Genomic DNA, 14,366 nt, shown 5'->3' with positions numbered 1-14,366 from the left:
TGCTGTCATAATCATATTGCTGTTAAAATAACAAAACGCAGTTAGAACACTTAATCATCCATACAAGTAGTTTGTGCCCATTGGCTTGTTCCTGCTCATGGGCAACCCAAATAATATGGATTGGTGTCTTAAAAATCAATGGTTGAGGACTTCAGCAATTTGGTCCCAGGCCATGGGCCTATTAAAGAAGGCTGGGTCAAGTTCTGTTGCCTGTGATGTGTAAGAGGTCAGACTAGACGATCATGATAGTCCCTATTGGCTTTAAAACCTATAAGAATTCATATGAGCACTTACAAATTTGAATGTTCATTTAATTTCATTAATCTCTGTAAAAATCTTGTAAGAACAGGTTCTTATGTGAGATTTCTGGTACTTCTGTTTCTCTCTGAGCTAGAAACACCATGAGAACTGCCTCTCTCATAGTACTTCAGCATTTCTACTTCTGGGGCAAGTTAGAATTTAGGGAGCAGATCCTCATTGGGTAAAAATTGTCATAGCTATACTGAAGTCAATGGAAAATTTACACCAACTGAGGATCAGTCCCTAAAAGTGTTGCATGCAAATGAAGTGTACCATAAATATTTTTAAATGTTAGCCAAAGTCTTTTGAACTTCAAAACATGTTCCAATTTGGGCCAAATTTTATACATATGATTTGTTCATAGGTACTTGCATACGATGAGACTACAGAAAAGCATGGTCCAATGACCTGAGTATAGGAGTAGGAAAAACAGTGTTACTATTTGACGTCATTGTATCATATAAGTAGGACTTAATTCTCCACTGCATAGCACCTGAAGTAGACATTTCAACTTCTGCTAAAAGCTAACAAATTAGCATTCTCTAGTCACTGATGCCAGAGATAGCATTTTATACCTTTTTTGCAAAGGGACAGAAAAGGTGCAAGGCAGTTAAGAATCTGGCCAGTTACTGAAAACAAGTAGATGCATCAAAATATTTCCCATTAGATAGTACAAAACCCATGTCTTCTCATTATTAAAATAATATATGCAAAAATGACTTCAATTTATTACAAAAAGACACGTAAGAAGATCCCTTAATATTCTGGTACAGTTAAAAGTTTTTACCTTTAGTACTCGCAGTTTGACTTTTTCAATGGCAGCTGGCATTTTCACTATATCTCCTTGGCTGCTCAGAGAGAGAAGTTGTTCAAAAGTATACACTGCATTTTCCATAAGCTAGAAATAAAGACAAAAGTGATAAAGACATAACATTAAAATGGCCATACTGTTAAGCCCACTCCTGCTAAAGTTCAGGGCAAAATTCCCATGACTTCAAAGCAAGCAAGATCAGCTACTATTAATGATCCCTAATATTTTTAGATGGACTTCAGAAATACAACATTTCATCAGTTACAAGTTCTTACAGGCACAAATCGATATTATAAATGTAATTGGTTTTAAAGTGTTTTTGTGAGGTGGAGGTGGGAGAGGTGAAAAGTACAAACCTTAAAATCAAGTAGAAATGTTTTCAGCATTTTTTAAAACAAGATTTAAAATATCAGTGCAAAAAAGGAGTATCAATTGGATTTGAGCGCGCTTTGGGGACTGGAAAAGCAAGAGAACATATATTTGTACTAATGCAAAAGAATAAGAAAATGGAGCTTACTCAGGACAGGTCTACACCAGAAAAGGTTTTCCAGAAGAACTATACAGATATAGCTCTAGTGGGAAGCGCTCCAAGTGCAGACTTATACTAGTAACAATACAATACAATAAAATAAAGACATACTCTTCCCAGCCATCCTTACCTAGCAGCAAAAGTTCCTAACGTAAACCTTGTCTGATGTCACCATCCAAGGTGGAGACAATAGGGATGTAAAAATGTGTTTAATGATGTAACCGTGTTACTGCTAAAAGTCATAGTGGTTACACGCACTTTATACTGCCCACAGCAAAGCCTCCTTGCTGCAGTGAAGCCATCTCCCATTCTCTCCAGGTAGAGCTGGTCTTAGGGGTGAGTGAGCTGAGCGGCTGCCCAGGGCCGCCATTTTCAATGGGCCGCCGACAGAGCCGGTCTTAGGGGAGGGCCGCGATCGCATTTCAGCTTGAGCTCCCGAATCCTCCCCCCAGATTTCCCTGGTTACTCCCCGACCCTTTTTTTCCCCCTTGCTCAACAAATTTTCCCTGGTGGTTTTTTGTTGTTGTTGTTGTTTTGCTTGACGATTCTTTCTCCGGTATTTTTTTTAAAACTATCTGGCAACCCTACAGTGAGCCAGGCACTCGCCTGGGGCCACCAATTGGTTAGGACTGGCCCTGTCTCCAGGAGTGGGCCCAACAGCCTCCCAAGGAGCCAGGGTGTAACCTGTGATGGGAGGAGGATGCAGGGGCCTGGCCAGGCATGACACAGACAACGGCTGCTCCAGTGGGCCCCATGGGGCTGCAGCAGCCCCATGTTTGGGGCAGGTGGGGAGCTGCTCCAGTCCCTACCAGTGAACTGGAACCAGTAAGCCTCTCCCATTTTACATCTCTATTAGACAACAAATTATGAAAGTTAGAGTTGATTCAGGGGTCTGTTTTCAGGGCTTGAGAAATTATCACGCCATCCAGTGGCATATTAAAAATTACTCTAATTTGGAGAAACTTCATTAACAACAATTTTGCAAATGAAAATTATTTGTGCTTTATGTTTTCAACATAATTTTTAAGGGAAAACAGCCATGGCTGTAGCCTTCATTGTGAAAAACCAGCAGACTGGGGCAAGGAGTGTTGCAGAACAGAGAAAAGCAGAGCCTAGCAGGATGGCGGAGCAGAGGCCCAGTGGGCTCTCTAGGTGCTGACAGTGGAGCCCTAGCACCCTGGAAGCGGGCAGCAGGGGGGAGCAGCCAGAAGCAGAGCCTTGGAAGGCCAGCCATTTGGAGGGGAGTCCTAACTGGCCTGCCAGTGAAGTGGAGAAGAGCCCTGGCTAGCCGGTGGAGGGGAAGGGAGGCCCAGCCATTTGGTCAGGGCAGTAGAAGGGAATTATGGCCAGCTGGCCAGTATAGGGGAGCTCTGGTGCCCCTGGTGAAAGGGAGGAGCTGATGACCTGGCAGCCAGGAGTGGAGGAGCTGGCATGACCTCCCCTGGTCTGGCAAATTCCCTGGTTCAGGACTAGGCAGGTCCCAAGGGTGCTGGACCAGGGAGGTTCAACCTGTAGACATATGCATTCAAGTGCATGTATAGTCAAGTACTGCGCATTCAACAAAATGAACATTAAAACTGAAGGTATAATTGCAGAGACCAGCAGAAAAGTTTGGCCACTTGTGTTTTGTATGCATCTGAGGATGTTGAGCCGACACTCAGATGACTTCATTGGAGCTACATTGCTTTTGAATCAGCTAGGCACATGGCCCTTAGTTTTCATAAATGAGCCTGATGATGACAGTAACCCTGCAGGCTTTGAATACTACTTTTTCGGCAACTTTGAAGGAATAGGGACCAGATGCACCAGTGCCTGGCACCTTGTATAGGTCATTTACACCTGCACAAACTTAGTGGGAATTAAGCCAGAGGTTTCTTTTAAACTCAAACAATGTTAATGAAGACATATTGGCCTAGTGGCTTTTTAATGAAAATAAATACATGTCCATGAACACAAAGTGAAACTATTGTTTATTTCTCATGAAAAAAAACAATGGCCTCAATATAAGTGAGCTTCTTGGAACATCTTGTACTCTCCCTTTCAAGCAACTCATGTCAGACTTCTCTGCCAAAACATTCTCTTCCGAGAAAATTTGGCTTTGCTTGTATATTTTCGATATATTTACTCTTTCTCCTGTGTTTCATTATGAACCTCCTTCTGAGACAGGTGTTTTGCCTGAGCAGGAGTTCAGGGCAGTCCCTATTCGAAACATGGGAGGGAAAACAGAACTTGTGTTTCAAAAATTACTTGGCTGCATTAGGTTTTCCTAAAGACATCGATGGTACCTAAGATCTATCATAATCTTCAATGATATTACAACTGGTGGCTTCGACAAAGATTATGGTGTCACAAAAAACAACATTTAGGGGAAAACAAAGGGAAACTGTATGAGGGAACATCTTGTGTTAGTCTGTAACTTAAAAAACAAACAAACTTAAAAATGAGTGGTCCTGTAGCATCTCAGAGACTAACAAAAAAAATAGAATATCATGAGCTTTTGTGGGCACAACCCACTTCTAAAGATGACAAATTCATCATGTGAAGAAGTGGGTTGTGTGCACAAAAAAGCTCATCATACTGTATGAGGTATCAGCTTTGCTGGAATTGGGTTTGCTCACAATGGGTATGAATTTGGCCCTCTAACTTCAGGTAGGGAAAAAGCAGCAGGAACCAACAAAGTTTGTTTATAAGTAACTGCCTGAATGATGAACTCTAGGGAAGAAAGTGTGATATACAGGCAGAGATGTAAACTAGTTTCTGGGATACTAATGGGGAGAGGTGGGTAGGTGTCATATGTATTCATGTGCTACCAAGAGCACTGGCTATGTGAAGCACCAAACCTTATTGGTTCCATTACAGCTAGAGACCCAACAAAATATAATTCTGTGTCACACAGCAGGTGCTTTGAGAGCCCCCTTCCACAGAACTGGATTGATTACACTCTTATAGGTCCCTACTGAACTGGTTACGTACTTTATTGGCTACATTATTGAAAATACAGAAGACAACACCAGGCTCTGAGAGCCTACTAGGTCCTCTACTCTGGCAATCACAAGATGTCTGTGTGGCATGTGCCTATTGATCCCAAGAGATGATCTCTGTTCAATGCTCCTGAAGAGGTAAAAAAAGCTAAATGTCCCTGCCAATACACTGTGGAAGGAAGAAGAGGGTGGGATTCCTTTCTGATTCAGAATCAGGCAGGCAAGGACCTAAAGTCACCGTGGTTAAGTATCTAAACCCATTTATCCCCTGAGATAAAATTAGTAGAGAAGTAATTATCCATTTTTCTAATGAAATCCCTTAGTGCCTACCATGAGAGACTAGCATAGTAAAGGAGTACCCCCTCCAATTCCTTGCATAATTACATTTCTATGAGCTTCCATAAAAGACAGTGCTTGAGTATTTAAATGAGGCAGACTTTACTACCAGATTTGTGTGTGCCAAAATTATTTTTACTGCACAAATTTGGAGGCCAGGCTGAGGCACTCTGAAATTTGCCCTAAGAATTTGAGACACTAAGGTTTCACTATTGTGCATTTAGAAAGAATAAACACTGATTTAAAGGTGATGTCAACTGTGATATTCCTGGATTTTGCCATCTTTGTTTTCATTCTAGTCTATTCACTATTCTGTACACGTGCACAACTGCCTATCAAGGTTACTTTGACGCAGAGCAGATGGGCAAACCTAACCAACCTGTTCTTCCAAAGTGGAAAAGTAGATCTTACAGTACCTCTTGCATGAAGTTCTGAGTCTTCTGAATCACAAAATCAATATGGTAGAATTTGAAGCGGGTCTTGAGGTCCTGGAGTTGTTCCTGGAGGAGATTGACTTTGAGATAGCAGGGTTCCATTTTCACAGAGTTGAAAGGCAGATTCATCAGCTGGTCCAAATGCTGCATCCCAGTTTGGCGGGGCGGGGGGGGGGGGAGGGGGAAGGGAGAGAGAATTACAAAGAAAACAATCTGAGATGTATTCTTAATATAGAAGGTTAGTGATGTTCAGGCAACAATTTGTGGCAGCTCATTACTCAACCTATTGAACCCTCTGTGTATCTTTGAATAAGATGACTCTAACTGGGAAAAAAGGTTTTATACCTGATAAGTCTGCAGAGCCAATATAGCTATTGCCAGTTAAGATCTATATAGATCTATATTTGTATTACACATGAAAGCATAAAAAAGAGGACCCAGACTTCTTTTCTTACTTCTTTCAGCTTTGTGGCATCATTTGTCTTCTGGAAGTTCTGGCTGATCTCATTAACTTCTTTTTCAAAGAGCAAACGGACTTCACTGAATCCAGAACTCACTGGGCCCATGAGCTCTTCCAATACGGAAGGCAAAAATGGCTGGATATTCTCCATGCAGCACTTCTCAGCAGGCTCAGAGACTGTTGCTGGGGTATTAAACAATGAGACAAAGACATGTTTTAAGCTGGTAGACTAAAGAATCTAACTGAAAGGGCTGCAAACTGTAGAATGAATTCTACCAGAATACTTTCCCCAGAGGCATTTATGACACTCATCCTCTTCAAACATGACTTGGTAAGGAAGGGAACAGTTTGTGGAGTTTAAATACAATTTAAAGATATTTTCCTGTAGTTCTTCCTGCCAAATTACACTGGCCTGGATATATGGGAGGGCCAGAGGGGGTAAAGAAAGAGAAGGAGAAGGAGGAGGAGAAGAAATATAGGCAGGTATTGGCAAGTACTGGAATGATTGCAAATAGCATAGTCATTATGACCTATCACACACTGTATTGATTTACATGGCAAGGAAAATGATTATGCTCCCTTGTACCCACAAAAATGCTTTGAGGTTTTTGAGTTTTTTTTAATAATTGCCTAAATCTTCATCTATTTCTTGTCAACTATTTTTTTTAGAAAGAGGGCTGAAGCAGCATAAGTGAACGTTTTGTCTACTTTTTATGTTAATTTACTTATTCTTTACAAAACTACAGTCACTTACTGCGTACAAGTTTTACATAATTCAAAAAGCCGTTTGTTTTAAGTATACTTCAACACCACAGCTCATTTATCAACTACTCATTTATCATTAATCAAAAGTTCCATTGTGGAGCATATAGGCCATATTCTGCTGTCAGTGGTACTCATGTAACTTCTTATATTCTTTATATAATGTTGTGCAGGTGATCTGAAAGCAGAACTGGCCAATCTAATACAAACTTTCAGAAGTGGCTGGTGATTTTGGTTGCCTCCAATTTCAGGAATCCAGTTTGAACTACCTTGGCCTTGACATTGAGAAGGGCTAAGCATTCACGATGCCCACTGAAGACTGTGGAAGATACAGGTGCTCAACGCTTCCTATAAATCAGAGTCTCAAGCTGGGCATCCAAATCAGTGGGCACTTGATAATTCAAGCACCTAAGAGCAATGGGTAATTGTGAAGAACAGCTTCAGAACTTTGGGACATAGGGAGAGGGGCTCCTTTATTCCCACTAACCTTTGATTTTTCCAGCTAAATAATTCTTTGAGCTCAAAATCTGATCCATGTCTGAACGAATGGTTCCTTCTAGGTTCTTTGTAAGGGCTTTACATTCTTCCTTCAAGGTATTTAATCCTTCTGAAACCTGCTCCTGAACCAGATTGTATGTTTCTTCTACAATCTAAAAACAAAAATTAAAGCCATGCATGGCCTGTACATTGGAGAATTGCTATTTGAGATAAACATTGTACAAAGAACAGTACTTACTGCAAACCAAGTCCTCTTCCTATCATTCCTCTTTCCTTTCATTTTAGGCAGGATCATGGTCTGAAGGTTAGGCAGGAGCTCCTCCATCACAAGGTTGCTCAAGATCTAGAAGGTTTAAAAAAAAACAGAATGACATTTTCATTCCTTACCTTTCTGCTGAACACTGGGCACTTGTGGCCGCAGAGAGTATATAACAGTTTTGCTATCCTAGGTAGCCAAGACATCTTCTCATAATATAGCTTTCACAATGTGAAGATGAATTGATTTCATTCAAAGTGAGAGACCATGTTTGGCACAGCGGTTACATTGTAGGGGTGGGGGCTTTATGTTTTCCTCTGACGTATTTGTTATCAACCACAATAAGAAGAGACAAGAAATGTGACTGTGAGCCATGGACCTATTAAGATACTACTGATCACGTTTCTCTTTCCTAAAATATACTGTGTGGTTTTAAAGATCCTCTGATGGATCCTCTGCTGGGGAGAATCACTGGAGCTACTGTGATTTACATCTGCTGAAGACTTGGACTAAAATATTTAGAAGATGAAAATGGTGAGTTTTGAAAATGGGCGCCTTGGATCTCATGCTACCATTACCCCAAGCTGTCTGCATTCTCTGCCACTGCCTGCTCTCCTGGAGGAAGCCCTGCAGTGGAGAGCTTAGTCTACAGAATTACAAGAGGAAGGTTGCACTTAAGGCTAGATAGCTCTACTAAGAAGTCCTTATAAGGGACGCTGGGCCCAACAGAAGAAGTTGTAAATACACCAGTGTGGGGAATCCAAGGATTGTTTTTCCATGAGCATTACCTCAGCAAGTAAAAATAGAGGAAGAACGGCTATGTCTACATTAGCAGGATTTTGCGCAAAAGTGGCTGCTTTTGCGCAAAATCTTGCCACCTGTCTACACTGGCCGCGAGTACTGCGCAAGAACACACTGATGTTCTAATGTATAAAATCAGTGCTTCTTGCGCAAATACTCTGACGCTTCCGCTCAGGGATAAGCCCTCTTGCGCAACTGTTCTTGCACAAGAGGCCAGTGTAGACAGGCAACATCAATTTCTTGCGCAAGAAAGCCCGATGTTTAAAATGGCCATCGGAGCTTTCTTGCGCAAGAGAGTGTCTACACTGGCACGGATGCTCTTGCGCAAAAGCATGTCTTTTGCGCAAAGGCACATGCCAGTGTAGATGCTCTCTTACTCAAATACTCTAATGCAAAAACTCTTGCGTTAAAGAGTATTTGCGCAAAATCTTGCCAATATAGACGTAGCCAACTTGTATATGAGCAGGATGTAAACAGCAGCAGAGTCCACAAACTCAGTCTAACCTTAGAAAGAGTTAATACTTACATTATCAATAATGATTTTTTTTCCAGATACTCACAGCATACCCTATAAAAACAATGTCAGGCTGAGTCTTGAAGGACTAGCAGCTTCTCCAAAATTGGATTTTATGAAGAAAGAACTCACCCGTTTAAGGCCATCATGATAATTAATATGAGCTGGATGAAATTTGCTATGGGTTAGGTTAAAACTCCATTGAGTAAATGTGAATTGCCCTTCACTTAACATAGCTTTTAAGATAAGCTGTACGGAAGATAAAAGCTGTGTATAGAGTAGCTATACAACTCACACCAGTGAGTTATACAACTCACACCAGTGTTCCAAGCCATTTATTTTAGATAACCAAGTATGGATTTAGGAGTCTAAATTTAGCTATCCATCTTAAGTGCAGTATGAGGCTTGTTCCAGTGTGGTTGTTGCTATGCAATGCTCTGTTTCAACCATTTGTCACAGTAACTGCAGCATCTATGAGTTTATTCACCCCAGATGACAATCTCCTCCCCGGAGGAGGGAAAAGCATGCCAAAACGGCTCTCCCAGAGTGGCAGGCAGCTGGTGGTCTAGTCCGCCCTCAAGGGTGGGGGAAAGGGGTTTGGAACATTGCAGAGGGGCAAGGAAAAGGTTTTCAAGCCCCAAAGATGGAGGAGCCATGCAAAAATCTGGCACCAAATTGTACACAACCTTAGTGGAGGTGGGCCTGTTCCTCTGTGCTATTCTCTCGGCTCCCCTCCCCACCATTAAAATAGCACTGGTGTTACAAAGTCCCTTTGCTACAAGAACCTACGCTCAAGTTGCTGATTGCACAACCAGTGCACATTTTGGAAAGGGTTCAATAGTGATGCCCTTCGTGTGATTTTCTGCCTGGACGTTATCAGGCAGGGAGGGGAACTCAACGGGTAAGTAGCAGCTCCCAAGCTTCATCTTCCCCTGCTCCTTGCAATACCCACCCTACATTAGGTTCATGTGGCAGCTCTGCTTCGGGCTCCTGGAAACTGACCATGCTTCCAAACTGCTGCTCCCTACATCTGTGGGATACAAGGCTCCTATTCTAACCCTTGCTCTTCTGTGCAAACGTTGCCCTGGAAAGGGGTGGCTGACTCTCAGTATTAGGCTTAACATTTCTTTCAGGCTTTTGATTCCGAAGCTAGTCATTTATCTACTACTATATTTGAAAGAGTTTGTCTGTTTGTTCAAATACACCTCTTAAGTGGTAAGAGCTAGGGCCACCACATCTGGGATTCAGTTTCCTCTTGTCATAACGTAAAGCAAGGTGAGGATTTGGCTGTGCCAGAAAAACGGGGTGTTCCTGGAATGGGACAGAAAAGAGACAGAATCACCAGGCAAATGGAAGGGCTCGCTAGGGGTGCATCCTCCCCCTGTCAAGGACTGTCCCAGCCTCGAGCCTTCCACCTCCCTGGAACCCTTTAGGGAAAGCAGGGGTTGGGAACTGGAGCTCCCTTCCCCCTCCCTTCCCTCTCCCTCCCAAATTCATACTGGGACATTGCTGGCTGTTCCCCTTCATCCGGGAGCAAGGGGAAAGTGCACAGTTTGCTGCATTTCTTGCTCTGGCTGAGAAGTGTAGAGAGCAGATGAACCTGGACCTGCCCCAGCTGGGAGACAAACACCCCTTTCCCCTGCTGTGCCTACTGGAGATGCAGCAGCCATGGAAAGGTGGTTCTTACCTGGCTCCCAGTTGCTGTGGTGGAAATTCACAGAATAGAACAGTGAATACATACTGTGTGCATGCTCTGTGTCGGTTTATAGATAAGAATAGCTTACGGCTTTTTCTTTATTCAAGGTTTCCCTCAAACAACTTCCATTTTCTCACTATCTCCACCATCCTCAAAAGCCACTATGGACAGAGAAAAGGAGATTCTATTGTACCTGAATTTCATTGCCAGTGATCATGTCCCAAGACCCATAGTGGCCTTTCTCCTGACGGAAGAACTGGACAGCTTCTAAAAATGTCCGTGCTTCAGATGTAGTCTGCTTGAGAAAATCTAAAGAAAAAAGAAATAACGAAAATAATTGACTGGTAAATGAGCCCAGAGTGGTTTTAAAGATCCTTTCTAATTCTATTTTATCTGGTTCTACCCCAGCTCTGGGCAGTCTCCTTCCAGGCCTTGCCTGGACTAGAATTTAGAGGTATGACTGACTGCTGATGAGTTACAGTCTGGGCACTGGCCACATTACTGCTCCCCTACGTGACTCCTCCCCACACCACCTCCAGCCTGGGGAGAGCCAGGACACCCCCATCCGCACTTTTTCCCAGCCCTTGCCCTCCCAAGTTCCACCCTCCCCAGCTCTTCCCTACCTCTGCTCCGCCCCTGCCCCACCTCTTCCCACAAGCCTGCTCTTCTGAGTGATGTTGCCCGGGGGGCCAGGAGTTTGGTGCCAGCAGTAGGAGCTGAGCCCTCTGCACTCACTGGCAGGGGCCTTAGCTTGCTCTGCTCCCCTAGCTCCTGGTCACGTCACTCTACTTCCCACCAGTGAATAGGGGGCCCCCACCCCTGAACAACACACTGGGAGCTGGGGGAGCAGGACTCCTCTTTCCCTCACTGCTGTCGGTGAATGTGGGTGGGTCCCAATCCCTGCTGCTGGCACCACGCTTCCCTGCTTGTCTCTCAGGCCACTCAGAGGCTCTGTCCCCTCCCATCCATGGCACTGGGAGAATGTGCCCCTCAGGTTGCCCCTGCATGGTAGCTCTTATGCACTAATCCAGTGTTTCTCAACCAGTGGTATGAGTACCCTTAGGGGTACTCGAGAGAAGTCTGGGGGGTAACATCAACATAACTGAAATTTGAGGAAAACAGTTTTTGTTTTAAGTTTTACAGCCCTTTATTATTTTTGTATTTTTCACACCCAAAAATTTCATCACCCGCCTGGCTACAATTAAGTTGTTTAAACAAATGTGTTGAAATGGTAGAAAAAAAGTGTGTGTGTCTGAAAACTGTAGGTATTGGGGGTACTTTTTTTTTTAAAGGGGTACTTTATTAAAAAAAAAAAGGGTGATAAATACTGGACTAATCCAGACACTTCAGAAGTGGTTCTCAGCCAGGAGTCTGGGGTCCCATGGGGAACCATGAGCAGGGTTTAGAGAAGCTGCCAAGCAGAGCCAGCATTAGACTCGCTAGAACCCAGAGCAGAAAGCCAAAGCACCACTACGTGGGCTGAAGCCCAACACCTGGAGCCCTATCACCTGGAACTGAAACTGAAGCCTGATTATCAATATAGCTTTGTGGGGACCACTGTGGCATGGAGCCTTGGACAACTGCCCAATGTGCTACCCCCTAATGCAGGGGTCACCAACCAGTAGCTCGGGATCTACTGCTAGATCTTGGAGCCTCTGACGGGTGATCTTGGCTATTTTGGCCAAGAGTCTATCAAGTGCCTGCACTTCAGTTGCCCCTTCCCCCCCACTGCTGCACATTTCCTGCCCCTCCCCCAGGAGCCTCCTACTTTCTGAGCAAGGCAGGGGAGGGAGAAGAGGAGTGCTGATGTCAGGGTGCCCCCTCCACTGTATCCTTTCTCCACAGAGCAGAGCGGGGGCACAACAGGGCTTGGGATGGCGTTTGCCGGCTGCTTTGGGCAGTGGGACAGGGACAGGACAGGGCAGGGCTGAGCCTGCCTTAGCCCCACTGCACCACCACTCAGGAGCCACCAGCAGTGCTCAGCTGGAGCCCACCTCCCAAACTCCTGCCCCAGTCATGTACCCCCTCCTGCACGCCAAGCCCCTGCCTTAGCCCTGAGCACCCCTGCATCCACACACCCTCCTAGAGCCTGCACCTAGAACCCCTCCTACATCCCAACTGCCTGCCCCAAGAGCAGCTCAGAGCCCCTCTCACACTCCAGATCCCTTAATCTAAGACCAGAGCCTGCACCCCAACCCTCTGCCCCAGCCTGGTGAAAGTGAGGAAGGATGGGCACGAGAGGGAGGATGGAGTGAGCAAGGCAGGAAGGAGGTGGAGCAAAGGTATTTATATTTGAGGTAGCTCTTGGGCTTGCATTTAAATTCAAAAAGTGATTTCATGCTCAAAAAGGTTGGAGACCTCTGCCCTAATGCCAGTCCTGGATTTACACTTTTCATTGTGTTAGCTAACACATGCTAGCTAACACAACCTTTTATCATAGAGTAGTTAGGAGTTCATTGAGATAAGTTTTGCTATATGTATCATAACAAAGAAATGGACAAATTAAATAATTAAAACCCCATTTTCCATGCATTATCTGCAAAGACTATTTTTATCCAGTTCGTCTGTTATTCAAAGTTATTTGACGAACCCTTTATATAGACAATCATATAACTATTCATTGCCATTATTTGACCTGCAGTTCATGACCACCCTGGCCTCTGCATATTGCACCATGAGAGGCAGGTTCTAGTGTGCAAAAGGGGGCTGCGGTATGGAAAAGGTTGAGAACCACTGGTTTGGATTATTTGCGCTTCGCAAGCTGCAGATGACCAATCGCAGAGTGCAAATTACAATCACATACTATTGTCGGTGCCCTCTGTCCAGGCCCACCTTGCACTTTCAAGATAGTTGTAATGTGTACTATTTTGTTGAAATTACCTCAGCTGCTTTGGTCCCTGGCTGTTCCAGTCACATGGGAGATGCAAATGGTGCAGCCCTCTCATTGGCGTAACAGCCATAGAATCATAGAACACTAGAACTGGAAGGGACCTCGAGAGGTCATCGAGTCCAGTCCCCTGCCCTCATGGCAGGACCCAGTACAATCTAGACCATCCCTGATAGATTTCTGTCTAACCTGCTCTTAAATATCTCCAGAGATGGAGATTCCACAACCTCCCTAGGCAACTTATTCCAGTGTTTAACCATCCTGATGGTTAGGAAGTTTTTTCCAATGTCTAAACTAAACCTCCCTTGTTGCAAAACAAGCCCATAGCTTCTTGCCCTATCCTCAGAGGCCAAGGAGAACAATTTGTCTCCCCCCTCCTTGTGACACCCTTTTAGATACCTGAAAACCGCTATCATGTCCCCTCTCAGTCTTCTCCTTTCCAAACTTAACAAGCCCAATTCTTTCAGTCTTCCTTCACAGGTCATGTTCTCTAGACCTTTAATCATGCTTGTTGCTCTTCTCTGGACCTTCTCCAATTTCTCCACATCTTTCTTGAAATGTGATGCCCAGAACTAGACACAATACTGCAATTAAGGCCTGATCAGTGCAGAGTAGAGCGGAAGAATGACTTCTTGTGTCTTGCTCACAATACTCCTGTTAATGCATCCCAGAATCATGGTTGATTTTTTTGCAATAGCGTCACACTGTTGACTCATATTTAGCTTGTGGTCCAGTAGGACCCCTAGATCCCTTTCTACAGTGCTCCTTCCTAGACAGTCGCATCCCATTCTGTATGTGTGGAACTGATTGTTCCTTCCTAAGTGGAGTATTTTGCATTTGTCCTTCTTAAACTTCATCCTGTTTACCTCAGACCATTTCTCCAGTTTGTCCAGATCATTTTGAATTATGACCCTATCCTCCAGAGCGGTTGCAACCCCTCCAGCCTTTGTATCATCTCGAAAACTAATATGCATTCTCTCTATGACAATATCTAAATCACTGATGACGATATTGAAGAGAACTGGTCCCAAAACAGACCCCTGTGGAACCCCACTTGTTATGCCCTTCCAGCAGGATTGTGAACCATTAATAACTACTCTC

The 14,366-nt window shown here is 44.0% G+C and overlaps 1 protein-coding gene across 1 annotated transcript in view; it reads right to left on the bottom strand.

The window, feature by feature from the left end:
* The window catches only part of NIBAN1 (niban apoptosis regulator 1), a 101,678-nt gene that overhangs the window by 8,377 nt on the left and 78,935 nt on the right, over positions 1–14,366 (bottom strand). Inside the window, exons 6-12 of the mRNA XM_006135801.5 lie at positions 10,572–10,687; positions 7,350–7,454; positions 7,101–7,263; positions 5,847–6,034; positions 5,374–5,535; positions 1,088–1,198; positions 1–19 (exon numbers count right to left, since the gene is read on the bottom strand). The exon at positions 1–19 is cut by the window's left edge and continues 89 nt beyond it. Coding sequence (XP_006135863.3) covers positions 1–19; positions 1,088–1,198; positions 5,374–5,535; positions 5,847–6,034; positions 7,101–7,263; positions 7,350–7,454; positions 10,572–10,687 — 864 coding nt within the window. The remainder of the gene's footprint in view (positions 20–1,087; positions 1,199–5,373; positions 5,536–5,846; positions 6,035–7,100; positions 7,264–7,349; positions 7,455–10,571; positions 10,688–14,366) is intronic.

This window comes from Pelodiscus sinensis, chromosome 9 (genome assembly GCF_052426305.1).
Source record: "Pelodiscus sinensis isolate ZL-2025 chromosome 9, ASM5242630v1, whole genome shotgun sequence".
Taxonomy (NCBI): Eukaryota; Metazoa; Chordata; order Testudines; family Trionychidae; genus Pelodiscus; species Pelodiscus sinensis.
This window is presented reverse-complemented; position numbering and strand designations above follow the sequence as displayed.